The sequence below is a fragment of the Gavialis gangeticus genome, unplaced genomic scaffold (genome assembly GCF_001723915.1).
Source record: "Gavialis gangeticus isolate Ggan-Ray unplaced genomic scaffold, GavGan_comp1, whole genome shotgun sequence".
Taxonomy (NCBI): Eukaryota; Metazoa; Chordata; order Crocodylia; family Gavialidae; genus Gavialis; species Gavialis gangeticus.
Genome location: NW_017729032.1, coordinates 166668963 through 166685377, shown reverse-complemented (window position 1 = coordinate 166685377; position 16415 = coordinate 166668963). Strand labels below are relative to the sequence as shown.

Below are 16415 nucleotides of genomic sequence, written 5' to 3'. Positions count from 1 at the left end.
CACTTAAACTGGTTTATGTATAATATCTGTCCATAGCTAAAAGGTGACTTGTACTGTATAATTCTGGGGCTAGCAGGAGGTAATTTCAGCCCCAGTACAACTTTGAGCTGGAGTGCTCAGCCTTTCAGTTCTGTGGGCTAGATGAGTGGTGTAGGGTTGGTTTGAGGCCCTGATTTAGCATGGGATTGGTACTTACTGTCCCAATGCCACATCCCAGATTTAGTCATATGCCAGTCTGACCCCATGTGCTGGATCTGACAGTGCATTGCCGTGACCCCAGGTTCTGGATTCAGCTGCAGAGTGACCCCACACACTCTGCCCCACTGTCACAGGTGCTATCTGCCACACACAGACACATCCTACAGGGCTCCCCACGGGTTTGGAAACTTGGCAGCAGTGAAGTGGCAATTCATGCTGCCACTTTTCCCATACTACCAAATTTCTGGACTGTTGGGTAAGCCCTGCAGTCCAGACAGCATGGGTTTACAGGCTGTGTCTAGCCTGCAGGTTGGAAGTTGAGCTGCAATGATTTAGAGCAACCAGCACCATACCTAGACTACTGGTGGCCCTGGGCAAACTTTTAGTATCGGGACCCCCTTTGCCAGAGATAACCATCATCATCATCATCATCTTCACCATTTTCAGGCCCCTTTTCTGTCAGGGCCTCAGGAGCGACCTCAGGATTTCCATAATTTGGAAGTAGCTTCCAATAAGGAACATCATACTTAACCCCATACCTCTTTTTGTTTGTCCACACCTTTTGGCACAGGTTGGAAGGGGTTTTGTGGAGATAATTATGCTACCTCTACACCACCAAGAGAGTCTCTCTTTACAATAAAAATCCACAAGTTGCTGTTTGAGGTGACAATATGTATTCACTGAACCATCAGAGCTGTACAAAAATGACAGAATGTAATTGTGAAAATTCAGTATATTCACTATAAATTATAATGAAACAGAAACAATGTCCAAACTTTTCCACTTTATTTTGATGACCATTTAGATATATTTACATTTATTATTTTTAACAGTAGACAAGTGAGATACTATATTTATTTGTAAGTTCCATAGTATAATACATCACATCATAAAGGCTCTTAATTATCCCTATCCTATACTATGGAATGATATGGGCAACTACCATTTCTATTGCTAATTAAATAATAATTTAAAAGAAAAGGTCCACTCATGTCAAGAAGTTTGTTTCACAGTCTGGCATCTTTCTATGCCTTTAAATGTAAGAAACTGTGTTTACTATGCTCAGCTTAAGTTACTTCATGCTTTTCATTAACGGTGCTGGAAAAACTGCAAACTTCCATGTTCTAGCTGAACCCAAACCCCAAGCTGTTTACCTGGAGTATTTTTTGAGAAGTGGCATGGGATAAGACAGAAAATATTCACAATGTATTTAAAAGGGTTGCCTGGATTTTTGAACAGTGAACACCTAATGTAAATCCTCATTTTGTTTCGTTTGGGAATATTTAGCAACTCTTTAACATGCCCCTCTGAAATCTGCCAACTGTCCTATCTAGAAAGAGCCAAGCTACTTTAGTTTTTCTGTGCAAACAGATCATCTCTTGCATGGATTTCCTAAAAATGAATCTGGTATTCAAAGCATGAAGGGATACATATCCTCATCAAGAAAAGAAATATTTATTCCTTCATTTTGTGTCATATGGGGCTGCCACTTTGCCTTGATGATTAGTTTTTAAATTAAGAAAATTTGCTCTTGCAGTTAATGAGGATCAGCAGAGAACTATGGAAACAAAAAATCTTCATTTGTTAAACATCAGATATTCATTGATTGCCGTTTCAGTCAGTCACCTTTTAGTACATTTGGAAGGAATTCAAAATTACAAAGATCAACTAGCTTTAGCTAGATGCTGCTAGAGGAGCTAAAATGTGTTTGGGCTCTGAATATTAATTACCCCGCTGTTTTAAAGGTTAGAACAGTCACTTTCTCCCGGGGAGGTCATAGTTCTGATTTAATAAAGGCTTAATTATAGAATATTATAGAACATTGCAATGAACTGCATCAACAAAACCAGTGAGTGGGTTATTCTTTCTTTGACAAACCTAAAAAAGGATAATAAAGGGATGTGAAAAAGAGAACAACACCTCTGTTGAAAAAACTTGTTCGGGCAATTATGAATTAATAGGTTTTTCTTCAGTGTAAAATGGAGCAGAGAAGATAGTACTACTATTATAACTACTGTGCTTGTCACTTCTAAAGAAGGTTTTATATAAAAGCTACATAAAAGGACATATTTTAGCAGTAAGATTATGATTCATTTTCTAGTAAATTACAGCAACTCTTTCGTGATGAATGCAGGTGCTTCTAAAACACTTGTTGGCATTAAATACTAATTAGTAATTGCTAATTAAATATGAAAAAGGGCTTTTGGTGAAGATAGTACATTTCATTTAATCATGGCTAATCTTGCATGTAGAAATGTATATCACATTAATTCAAGTTATATATCCCATATTTAAAGATTGCCCTTCACTTGATGTAACATCATTCCCAAGGATTTGATGTGATTTTGCTTTTAAACTTTGGAGCAGATTTTGCATGCATGCTTGGGGAATTTATCATAGATCATAATGAGTGGAATTCAAGGGCCATGATTTTAAACATGGTTCTAGCTAATTTCTTCTCTTTCTCTCTCCCACGTGTAAACATTTCTAGAGATTTTAAAATTGTCTTTGGAACCCTAAAATAATAACCAAGGCCAGTACCAAGACATTTGTACTGTCTTGCAAAGCAGTCAAAAGGGACATGATTGCATGCTTTTTATTTTTATTTTTTTTGTAAGGGGTAAAATGTACTCCACAGAGCACACACAGCTTTACCTCATACTAACATGACCCTAAGTTGCCAAGTGAATGTCACACAATCATTTCAATCATTCATTGGCAATTGATTGCCAGTGTCCTGTGACCTTGGTTTGGTTGTATTATGTGAAATGGACCTAGTAATTAGCTAAGAAATGCCAAAAAGTTGCTCCTTTTTTCAGCAAGGGCAGCTTGGCTGGATGAGCAACTGTCAGTAGTGTCTAAATCAATATTGGCTGTTTAAAAACTTTCCACCTGCTCTCAGGTATTGCTGCTAGAATTCTGACCTCCTGTTGTCTGATGGTCTAAGGACTGGAAAAATTAATAAGAAGTAAAATACATGACTATCCATTATAATTTGGAAATAGTTCATGGTCTAGTGTCTGAATTGCCCAGTCAGTATGGCATTAAAATGCTTTAGGTGAGCGGGCTTGAAAAGATAGAACTAATCATATCCATGCTCTTTAGTTGCTATTGTTCTAATTTGCAAGACAAGCTGTAAACATGTCGTGCTTCATTTCTAAAATCTTATAACTACAGTATAGAGGACAAAAATTAACAAAAATAGCTTTTCATGTACTTTCCAAGGAAAGAAAATAAACCTGCTTTGTTCAGTTGAAATCTGGATGCCAAGGTTTGAATCGCTGGAGACTTACTGCTATATTTTTAATAAATATGCTTTGTACAATTTGATCTAGTATTGTTTTTCAAAGGGCTTTTGTTATTGTGGGGTTTTTTTCTATAATTATAGAATCATAGGGAAGTAGGTCTGGATGGCCTCATGTGGCCTCATGTGGTCTTTTTGTCCAGCCCTTTGCTCAAGGCAGGATTATCCCTGACTAAACCATCCCAGCCAAGTGCTTGTCTGGTCTTGAAAATTTCCAGGGATGGACATTGCGCAACTTTTCTAGGTAGCCTGTTCAAATTCTTGATCATGCTCATTGTCAACAAGTTCCTCCTAATCTCCAAACTAAATTTCCCCTGCTGAATATTGAGGCCGTTGTTCCTAGTACTGTCCCCTTTCATCACAGAGGAAAGCCCACCTCCATCCTTTCTGCAATCACCCTTCAGGTATTTGAAAACTTTTATCAAATCCCTCTTCAGTCTTGTCTTTTTCAGACAAAACAACTTAAGTTTTTTCAGGCTTTTTTCATAAGTCTTATCTCTCTGGCCTCTGGTTATTTTTGCGATTCTGCACTGGACTCTTTCCAAGCTGTCCGCATATATCACAAAGTGTGGGGACCAAACCTGGACACATGTGTAAGTGTCCCCACTGTACAAAGATTTTATAATTGTAGAGCTGTTGCATGAAACAATATTTTTGACCAGGCCAAACGACATCTAAGTATGGAAGGAATCATTGTCCTTAGTAAAAGAACTGCTGTTCTAATTCTCCCTGGGTGTGTCTACACATGCCCCTGACTGCACATTTGGTACTGCACAGTCATTTAGCACTTGATTTTAATAAGAACAACTTACTGATGGAAAAGACAATGGGGAATTTTGTCATAAATGTAACATGTTAGATTCCCTAGGACACTTTTTATTTAGCAAGTACTAATGACTGTTCAGTACCCAGCAGTACAGCACAGTCCTGCCGGCCCATGGTTATTTTTAGATGCTATGTCACCAATGGTGCATGGTTATTTTTAGACATTATGTAGCATCAGGATCACAGTTTGTCCCTGCCGACACTACGTCACCATAGTGACAAGCTACCGTGACGTAGTTCATGGCTATGGCAATGTAGCCTCTTGAGTAGACACACTGTGTATTATGTTTGTATCAAATAGAAAGTGTCTCTGCATTTGTTTTTGGAATATCATTCATATACAGAGTTATAAAAATTTTAAAACCTTCTTCAGTGTTCATTGCTTCTCTGATAGACATTTCATCTGAGAGGGAGTAATGATTTTTCATTGATAAACATGGCTCATTCTACAGGAAAAATGTAGAAAATGCAGAATGATATTTATTGCTTACAGACATTGCAGTAGGACTTGAACTTTTCAAAAAAGAAAGTGAAACAAGAAAAGAAGGGACTATGTTCTGTTAATGTGCAAATACCCTAGAACTAATCATCTGGATGGTAAGATAAAATTGTCTTTTTTTGCCTTACAGGTTTTCTAAGTACTGGTGACCAAGCTGCAAAAGGCAATTACGGATTGCTTGACCAAATCCAAGCTTTACGATGGATTGAAGAAAATATTGGATCTTTTGGAGGAGATCCAAAAAGAGTTACTATTTTTGGTTCCGGAGCAGGAGCTTCCTGTGTTAGTCTACTGACCCTGTCTCACTATTCAGAAGGTAATAATCTTCTAGCAAAGTAAATATGGTCCTGCTACAATAAAGGTGAAATAAATCCTTTTGAAGCTAATGCTCTTTTTAAAACACTGAAGTTTTGGTAAGTGGAAGTACCAAGTGGAATTATTTAACATCAGCAAATCAAATTAAATAAATAGTGGCCAGGTTTATGGCCCCATTTTAGTAACCCTAAATTGTGCATCTTATTGTATTGGACAGTCAAATTTCACATTTAAGTTAGAGCTTTAAATAAAAAGTCTTCTAGAGAATCTAACGTGTCACATTTCTGCCAAATTTCCTATTGCCTTTTCCATCAGTAATTTGTCCTTATTAAAATAAACAGGGTACTGCACTTTTATTTGCAATACACCACTCTCCCTACTTCAATTATATGTTTTAATGTCTTAACTCATGCACGTCTTGTTCCAAAAGAACTAATCCTTATACAGGGAAGCTGATCCTTCTGTTCATATGTGAAAAAATTTCCTGTTGGCTTTATGAATTTGATATGCAAGACTTTTGCCTTGGGTTGTAGATGCAACAATAAAGAGCACAAATACCGATTGCTTTTCATAAAGATTTCAGTAGGTAAGACCACTGATAAGCAGACATAGGAAAAGATGCCATTTCTTTAAAACTGTGGACTATTTTATGCCCCTTTGCTCATCCAACAATATTAATTGTATTGAAACACCGGAAGAGGTATGTTATGATAGTAGAAAGTAACAGGAACTATCAGAACAAATACATGTTATATGGAACTCCCATAAATCATTCCTGACAATTTCATTTATTGATACAAATAGGGTATAACAAGTAATTCTGAGTAAACTCTTCTGGAAAGCAAACAGATGGAATGATACAAATCTTAACTAATCACAGCATTGAAAATTCATAATGTGCAGTAAGTAATAACTGCACAGTGTATTGATCATAGTTTTCACTATGCTTCAAGAGATTTGAAGTGTTTTGTATCTATCTTAGGCATGTATGGGACACGTATCACAGTATTTAAGTGTTTTGTACACTGTACACACATGATGGCCAAAGTATTTTGGTCTGAATATACAAATGATCATTTCATTGTCCCCACCAGGAGAAAAGAAACAGATGGGGCAGATTCACTGTTATGCTCCAACTGCTTTCTACACTCTGGTGACACAAAGCAGCCTTAAATTTAGGACTATTATTGCTTTGCATGTTGGAGCATAGAAAGACAAGCAAAACAGCAATGAACCTGGTCCAACATTTTTTATTCCCTTCAGAAGAAAAAATGCAAATATATTCTAATTTATCAAGAGTTAATGATAACCCCAAAATATTAAGCAATTAATGAAAAATGTTGCCAGAACAAAAATCAAGTTAATTTAATTGGTTTTGTCAGACCACTTTTTGGTTCAAATTATACAATGCTTGGTTTCTATATAAGAGCATAATTGTCCCTTTGACCTTTAAAATAGGGATAGCATATTAATGTAAATGATCTACATGGAGAAAGCGATACAATTGCTTATAGTTGCTACTCCTTTAAAGTTGATATTTGAAAGGTTTACCAGTGTGCTAAAACTAGATGTTCATTAAAGGTATAAGAAAATTGCAAAAACTGTGTTTTGTTCAGGGAACAGTTCTCTAAGATTCATTTTATATCTGTGATGCTCACAAATCAGACAGATTTTAATTACTGTCTTATTAAAAGCTACTACGAAAAGAAAGATCTGAGTGGAAAATGAATGGAAATGGAAGTTGAAGTACAGGAATATGCATCCTTTAACTATCATAGAATCAAAATATTATTTGCTCAATAAAAACTTCTTTGTTTTTTTAATAATTTGATTTGCATTTTAACAATTTGCACCTGCAGGCTTGTTCCAAAAGGCAATCATACAGAGTGGAACAGCCCTGTCCAGCTGGGCAGTGAACTACCAGCCTGCCAAGTACACTCGGATATTGGCAGACAAAGTGGGCTGCGACATGCTGGATACCACTGACTTAGTTGAATGCCTTCGGAATAAGAACTACAAAGAACTCATTCAGCAGACCATCACTCCAGCCACGTACCACATTGCTTTTGGGCCTGTGATAGATGGGGATGTGATTCCTGATGACCCTCAGATTTTAATGGAACAGGGGGAATTTCTTAACTATGACATAATGTTAGGTGTGAACCAAGGGGAAGGCTTAAAATTTGTGGATGGAATTGTGGACAATGAAGATGGTGTTTCCCCAAATGACTTTGACTTTTCTGTCTCCAATTTTGTGGACAATTTGTATGGTTATCCAGAAGGAAAAGATACGCTGCGGGAGACCATTAAGTTCATGTACACTGACTGGGCAGATAAAGAAAACCCTGAAACAAGAAGAAAGACCCTGGTAGCTCTCTTTACTGACCACCAGTGGGTTGCCCCAGCTGTTGCTACTGCTGACCTGCATGCCCAGTATGGCTCTCCAACATATTTCTATGCGTTTTATCATCACTGCCAAAGTGAAATGAAACCAAGCTGGGCTGATTCAGCACATGGTGATGAAGTCCCTTATGTGTTTGGCATTCCCATGATTGGTCCTACAGAATTGTTTAATTGCAACTTCTCCAAGAATGATGTCATGCTCAGTGCCGTAGTTATGACATACTGGACAAACTTTGCCAAGACTGGGTATGTTTATTTCTAACAGCCTTTTCACTTCGTATGATAATTTTGAAATACCAAATATTTTACAGCAATGGTTCCAAATGTTGCATCTCATAAAAATGTTATACCACTGTTTGGAGTCATTGAAGCAGAAAACTGCTCTAAAAGGGGTTTATTTATATTAAGTATCTTTTAAAAATAGTGTTTCCTGTATTAAGTTATTTCCTTTCTCAAGCTGTGTGTGAAAAATGATGCACTGCAGTTTTCATGAAAAATGGCTGCAGTTGTTTTAAAAAGTATCCTTGAGAGTAAAGAGTTGAGCAACAAAATTAAATAAGTTTGTTACGCCAAGAAATCAGTGGTGCAGATCATACATAACCAGAGGATTACATAATAGCCGTCATAAAGAGAAGGTTGTGAAGAGAAGATATATTTGGAAAGATGGACAGTAGGAACATTGCTTTCCCTAGAAATTAGAATCGGAATTAAATGAAGACTTCAGTAATCAAAAAAGGCTCTTACACTAAATCTATAAGAGCTTAAAATAAAAATGTTAAAAAATTGCCAGTTAACTGAAACATAGGAGGGCATCAATGTTGTGCAAATACTGCACTTGTACATAATGTAGACAGAACCTTCAAAGTAGCTTAATCAAAGAAGGCTATTAGCAAATTCTGCATGCAAAATCTTTTCTTCCATAGCATTCCTCTAAACAATATTGCAGTATTTTACTTGAGCAGCAAGGGCTTTTTTGTTAACCTTGAGACTTTGGTACTGAATTAATATAAAGATACCAACAGCACCGAGAGGCTGTAAATCTTTCCAATGAACATTTAATGGCAGGATTGGGCTCTTGAAACTGCAGCTCTACTGCAGTGCAGTGAATAGTATGCAGCAATATAAGTAAAATTCAGAGCAGCCTAGTGTTGTAGCACTCAGGGGTTTAGCAGCTCTCGCTGACTTTAATGAATCCTAATGACATTCTGGAAAAGGAGATTTTTCCATCTTAGCAAAATGATGTGGAGCATGAATTGAGTTAAAAAATAAAATGCTGCATATAAGCCACTTTTATTGGGTATAGACAACACACAGCCTTTTGTGAAATGTTCTTTACAAGCAGGCTTTTCTGTTTGCATAAATTGTGCAGAATTGTGGTAAAAGGGAATAGATGATGGAATATTTAAGATGCAGTTAGTAATGAGAAATCATTGACCCCTGGATGGACAAACTGGTTGTGGAAGGCTGACTTAACTGATTGTGTGATTATATGTGGTGGTTGGCTGCACTGCCAGTCGGCTGCATTGCATAAACTGTGACAACAATAAGAAAAAAATATTTTTCCCTATTACAATATTTTTATTATAAAACCTCCCACCTACATATGTAAATTCAGATCCTTAAAAAAATACTGAACAGGAATAATTATGCAGGATACAAGATCTCTGCTGTGCAGTTATTCAAATTATTTTGTTATTCTTGAAGAACGCTAACAAGTCAGAATTTTTGTCTATTTAGGGCTTATGTGAGCTCCTCATAGCCCCATCTGTCACCATTACTCATTTCACGCAAGTTCCAGGTGCTGCTGCTAGAAAGCTAATTTCAGCAAGATATGATTACCATTGCCCAGTCCTCTGGGTGGGGACCTACAATTGTATTACACCACCTAAAAACAGCATATATGCTCTTGAAGTTTCATTAATCATTTCAAAGAATCCAATTGCTAACACATTTAGTAAATAGAGTTGATACTGAAATATAACAAAGTTCTTATCATGCAATGTACTGTTTTGCAAGCTGTCTGAAAAATGGATTAGAACAAAAGCCCTGAAACTGTAAAATCCCAATCGTCCTAAACAATGGATGTTTTTTGTTTTGTCTTGCTTCTTTTAACTGAAACCCAGCATATCTCTAATTAATTCATCCTTTAATACAAGAAATTCCCTGGGGGATAAATGTAATTATAAGGTTCCAGTATTATATTTGTTCTGGACCTCCAGTAGATTCAATTAAAATAATTAAAAAAAAAGAGAAAGTGGCAAGAAAAATAGCTTCTTTCAGACTGTAAAACCTGAAATATGGGTTATATGGAGGACTTATTTTCACTAAGTATTTTCTACCCACCCTCCCACATACATTTGGACTCCGTATGTACCGTGAGACGTACAACATCAGAAACAACCAGTTCATATTATATGGGTGGGGGGTTCTTTCTTTTTTTTAATTATTGTTTTGCTACTTTATTTTGATATTGTTTGGGGTTTTTCTACCTGTGCCCAAAACAATACAGATTCTGTTCCCTGTGGCTAGGTACAGACTTTAAAAAAAACCTGAGGTAGAATCAGTCTAACTTACAGGTTTTTCTATAAGCAACGTAGTTTGGATGGGTAGCAAACAGAGCACATTTGCCTTTTGGTGGGAGGGGCAAATCTTTAGACGAGGTTGTGCCATTTTTAAACCAGTCTATATATGCCAAACTTCTGTTCTTTTACAGGTATAGATTGGTTTTGTGTGACAAACTTCGGTTCTGTTATAGGGATAGACCAGCTTTGTGAGACAAACTTCTGTTCTATTGTGGTATATAAACTGGTTTCAAATAATTTATATCAGTAAAAGTGTAATGTCTGTTCTTGGTCTGTGAGACCATAACACTCTTAAGGTTCTCTGCACCATAGCTGTAAATATAAGACTGTAGGCTTTTTGTTTGTTTGTTTTAATACCACTGACACTCTTCCAGTCCTGGATGAGTCTCACATTGAGACAGCGTCCAGAAACTTTTACAATTGCTGTTCAGTCAGTGAGTTAGTCTGATACGTCTAAATGACACACACCACTTGCTGCTAAGAGCTGTACATTGTTTAATGTGCCCACTACCAAGACAAAGTTTGGAGGACAGATCAGTGCCATAAAGGCAGTAGGTGTCACAAGCACAGAAGAATCACGATACTTGTAATGTGTTTTACTTTGAAGTCAGCAACAGAATCTAGAAAGTAAGGCATGATAAATAAAGGGTATGTACAGCCATTATATGTAGATTTAAATACCCAATCACATAGGCATTCAGAGGGGTTAAATCAGGCAAAAAATAACACAGCTACCTAATCTAAATTAGTTCACCTGAGTAGGTGCACTGGCTTAGATCAATATTGGGTTAACTCAATTTAGGAAAGGTTTAAACCAATCTTGCAAATGCCTTCATGTGTTCCCAGAACAGCCCCTGGCTGGGAAAACCCAGTTGCTTGCCAGAGCCCTGGGGCTATGCTAATCCTATCTTCACAACCATGACTGGGCTATTTTTAGACCCCTACCGCATGATCAGCAGGGATCATGGTTTTCTCTGTTAAAAAAAATAATCCCCATACTTTTTTGGGGGTATATGTGTGTAGATGTGTGTGTATTAGTAGTGTTTCATTTTATTATCTTGGTCACTCAATCTAGTCACAAAGAGCCTTTGTACATGCCACAAAATTGGCATTTAAAGTGGCTTAAATCCCCTTTTGCACCACTTTAATGGCATTGCTGCTTGTACGTTCAGTGGTGTATTCTGTTTTAATGGCATTGCTGTTTGCACTCTCGGCAGCGTATTCTGTTTTAAATGACTTGGGTGTGTAGCAAGATAAAACACCTCTGAGGTGTTTTAGTTTTCTACCTAACAAAGTGCAACACAATGCATGGGGTGCTAGAAGCCAATGTGCTTGGGGCTTGGCAGGCCCCATGCAGCTCAGGGGCTGTGGGACCCAGCAGCAGCCCATGCAGGCAGGCTCCCCTGAATTAAAACAAAAAAAAAGCAGCCAGCCTGATCTTTTTTTTTTCTCCCTGGAGCCTGTCTGCCTACCTGAGCTGTGTGGGAGCCAGGTGCTTCCCTCCGTGGCTGCAGAGGAGGGAGGCAGTGCTTCCCTCCACAGCTGCAGTGCCTGCCAGGACCGCCTGGGTTGGTGCCAGCAGGTGGGTGCCACCTGGGCAGCCCCCCGTGCAGCTCAGGGACCACTTGATCCGCTGGCAGCTCATCCCCCCTCCCCACCATTGAAGAGGCAGGTAAGGATTGGGCCCCCATCCTTGCGTACTCTCCACAGGGGTTTAGTTCGGTTTAATTCTCCCTAAATTGAAGCGATGTTTTAAAAAACCCGACATTTCAATTTAGGGAGAACTAAACCGAATTAAACGCCCGTGGCATGTACAAACAGCCAAAAGCTCTTACCTATTAGTAGTTGCTTCTTAAAAGTAGGGAAAAATTTATTGAACAATATGTATGAGAAGCAACATTTTGGGAATCATAGTGATGTATTACAGCAATTTAGAAGACAGTATGTGAAAATAGCAATCGATGTTAAACTTTCATTAAGAGGTGCTTCTGGGGCTCCATGTGCTGCTTTATACAATCAAATTCCCATTAAGTTTAGCAGGATTTTTATCAGTTCAAGAAATCAGGTAGTTCCTGAAGGCTTTTTTCACAACTTCCCATTATGGAAAGGGGAGAGGGACAGGAAACATTTTTTGAATTTCCCTGAGGCCATTTATTTATTTATTTTTTGGACTGTGGCATTGCAAGAAATGCTTTGGAGAACAGCAAGAAAGACCTGGAACCGTGACATCACTTAGGTGTACCCCACGGCTTCACAACAGATCTAAGAAGGCATGGCTTTTCATGTGACAGGAACTTCAGCAGCGGAGGTTGGGTACTGAGTCAAAATCTCTCCATAAGAAAACACTACCATGTGAGCTACAGAGCATTGTGGCAATTATAAATAGGAGTTGAAATATTTAAGATGTACTTGGCAACAAGAAAGCATTGAGTCTGGGGTGGAAAAATAGTGGGACATCCTTAGTTCCTGCCTGGGATACATATCTATTGGGAAAGAGTGCGAGCAGAGGCTGCCAAATGACACTGGTCTTATCTTCTCTCATATTATAGACATTACCTTCCTTGACCCTTCACCAGTCCCTTTGCAGTCATATCTATCAGGCCCAGCCTTATGAAAATAAGGCCCCATTTGTATTTTGACCCATTCCCACTCCCCCAATAAGTAGTGCTGCTGTAGACAGAGGCAGGTTGGCAGGGGAGTGGGGTCTGGGAGGGAGATAGAGCAGCATGGTACGCCAGGCCTCCACTGACCTTTAAACAAATACTTCTTTTAATTAACCTGTGAGGGTTAAAGTTGCCTGACACTTTCCGTTTCACAGTCCTATTCCGGTTGCTTATAACAATTACAGGATATTTTCTCAGGAATCCTTATAGGATTTGTTTGGAAGAATAAATAATCCCAAATATAATTGTTATTGCTGTTTTCTTTTAAGGTACTGAGCGCTTCCACCCTGCATATAACAAATCCAATTAGGAGACAGTGAAGCTATCCCTGGGTGTAGCTGCTCTCAACCTCCCTCTTTCCATCATGCCTGAGAATGATGGTAGCTTCATGGCCTCCTTTCTGTGTTTGGCACATACAGAGTAGGAGTGGGCGGGCAGGCTCCATTCTGAAGAGCTCCCTCAAGAACATTGCAGAAGCAATATAGAAAACTCCTAAGTGATGGTGTTATTGTGAAGTGGTTGCACAGGGAAATGAGAGGAAAAAGTGTAAAGAAAAATCTGTAGCATTCTTTCACACCCACATGCAGAAAAGATGATTATTGAAAGGAAGGATACCATTTTATGCCAGTCTAGCAACAAATAATCTATTTTTCCCAGGGCATGTGCAGCTACAGCAGTGCCACTTAATATTAATGCCAGAAATACCATTTTATTATCCAGCAGTCAGAGAGACAACAACAAAAAATGAAAGAGATGCAGAACCCGAAAGTGTATTTTTTTACAAGTTTAGTATGATAAGTACCATTTAATGCATCCCTGAAAGCAGCTAGATAAGTAGCATTTCAGCAGCATTATGTAGACCTCAGTGAAAGATTGTAGGATTTATATTATTAAATGTTCATTCCACTGATGGTATTGCAACAATAGAGACATTGTGAAGTGTCTTTGGTATAGAACCTCATTTAGCTTCTACATCAGATAGAGATTTGGCTTGTGTATATCTTGCATTTTGGTTTTGAAACAACCTCTATTTCATTGCAATATAAGTATTGCAATATATTCATTCCAGGGCACTTTAGAAAAGACCTGTAATCAATACTTTAAGGAGACAAGTGCACATCAAAAGCTGTGGGCTAAGCATCAGTGAACTGTAGTATATAAACATTACATAAGGGAAATATATATGAGTAGTGTGACTAAGGGTGGAGGGTAACTGAGGTAGCAGCTCTAGGTGCTGATTTTGGGAGGCAGGGAGGTGATGCAAAAATAATAGCCACTTATGCTGATGGCTGGCTACCTATGAGCCACCACCAGCAGTTTAGGAACTGCCGCTGTTCTGATCACTACCATAATCCAGAGTGTAGAGCTGTCCTGTTTCATCACTGAGGCTACAAAAAGATGCCATATTTATTATGGAATAAACCATTTTATCCTGGGACATCATTGTCTGTTACCCCAGAATATATCCTATAAAGTGCATGTAAGTGGTTGTTCCAAGGCTGCATGATTGGATCAGTGGCAACCCCCTCACCACCAGATGTGCATTCAACCACTCACTGAACCCTTACTCATAGCCCTTTAGAAGGGCTATATCTGTACATACTGATCCCAGGATAGTTCCAGAATAAACACAACTTGTCCAAGGATAAATGCAACATCTGACTGGGAGAGATCACTCTCACATATAGAAAGTTGGTAGAGAAATAGTGGCTAAAAACCCTCAGATTTTGCTTATATATATGGTTTATAAGTCAGCACCTTTTAGAAAAAGGACAGTTGAAATGAGGTATCGTTCACACATATCGAGAATACCTGGGTGAGAAACATATTATTGTGGGGCATTTCTGGTGCAGAAGCAATTTAAAGTAAATTATTTTTAAAATACATAAGCAGAGAATATGAACTCATGACTAATAATTGTCTTCCTGCAATCATATGAAAGAAGATTATGTTATTTTAGCTAATGGGAAGTAATATATGTCTCTGTAAGTGCGTCTGCATGAGACGCTATGTCACCATAGCAATGAGCTATGGCAACATAGCATTGGCGAGCACTAACCATGACACGACTGCTACTGGACAGTAGCTCATGGCTAATGCATGGCAAGGTTGGAAATAACCCGTGCACCACCAGGACTGTGCAGTACCAGCGGGAACTGTGCGGTCACTTAGTACTTACTTTAGCAATCATACAGTCCTAAATCACTGCACAGTACTGACTGCACAGTGGGGCTCACGTGTAGACGTGACTGGAGAGCCTTGATTGAAGGAAGTATAGACATGCAGCAAATCATTATAAATTATGTTATTATATTAAATGCACCTTTTCCTAAAAGTTTTCCTTGTTCCAAAATTGCATGTTCATGTAATTTCTAGGGCCTAAAAGATGAGCTGAGAGATAACGTTCCAAAAATATGAAATAGGAAATGACAACCGAAAGCTGGAGACCAGGAAATGGCTGACTGCAGAGGAAAATCTGACCATATAAAGAAGTGTGAGCTATGGGTCTAGATTCAACTTCTTTGCTAGGCACCTAAAAATCACTTAGTTGAATTCAAGCCCCTAAGTTCCACGGAGCAAAATGACCCATGGCCAGCAGCCATAAAAGGCTCTCTGTAGTACTGTGGTTATGCTGAATCTGTGGGATGAAAGATTCCCAGGTTATATCCAGACAAGCGGGAATGTTTATTTTCCCAGGAATAAGTAGCAGTGGCAAACCTTGGCATGGCAGGCTACCCTGAGTGGTGTAGGGAAGGCTGGGGCCAGCCACTATGCTGGCCCCAGCAACTTTACCTGGAGTCTTGCGGGGCCTCTGGGATCTACAGCCATGGCACTCCTGCAGCAGAAAGCCTGGCCAGCAGCCGGTGTGGCTCCAGCTACCCAGGCTCTGGTTCTGGGCAGCGCATGCTGCTGCCCCGTGCACCACCCCACTTTTTTTGGTGTGGGTTTTTTGTGGGATTTTGTTCTCCCAGGGTCAAAAAAATACCCCCTGGACTACAAAATAGCAGCGTGGGGAATGCCTGCTTACGCACATCCTACACATCCATACTTGTCTGGATGAATCCCCAGGGTCTGCTTTTTGCACCCATTACTACTTATGTATTTGGTATTAAACAGACATTAGTTAAAAACATAAACAACCATAATAGCACCCAGGCTGTAAAGGAGGGTTCCCATTTGCTTTTTCTCCTTGCCCAACAGTTCTAGTACCATTGACTTCCCACTGAATAAGCTTTAACAAGAGATGCGAGGAGTGCTATTACTTATCTTGGAGGTTAAGGCATTCCCCCTAGGGCATGCAAGATATGGATTTAAATTCTGTCAGAACACTGAGGGCCTTAGAACCAGATCTTCCACTTCTTAGACAAATACTTTGATCACTAAATATTGGTCAATAGGGGATACCATCTTCTCTTTTGTCAAGACTTGGCAGTCAGAATGACCTGTCTTTAGGAAGTCACTACACAACTATCTCAAAAGTAGTACTTGGTGTTGTGAGGAGGAATAGGAGTCACAAAATGGATAAGTGAATGTCAGAATGATTTCAGAAACACTCCTGCAATTTAGCATCCTATTTGCTACCTCTAGGTTCATTACATTGCTCTTTTGAAAACACCGAATTGCTC

General features: G+C 38.8%; 1 protein-coding gene across 5 annotated transcripts in view; it reads left to right on the top strand.

Moving 5' to 3' along the window:
* NLGN4X (neuroligin 4, X-linked) overlaps positions 1-16415 on the top strand; it is a 395302-nt gene that overhangs the window by 360128 nt on the left and 18759 nt on the right. For all 5 annotated transcript variants that reach the window (XM_019525190.1, XM_019525188.1, XM_019525189.1 and 2 more), the window contains 2 exons: positions 4957-5142; positions 7001-7790. In XM_019525190.1, the coding sequence (XP_019380735.1) occupies positions 4957-5142; positions 7001-7790 (976 nt within the window). The remainder of the gene's footprint in view (positions 1-4956; positions 5143-7000; positions 7791-16415) is intronic.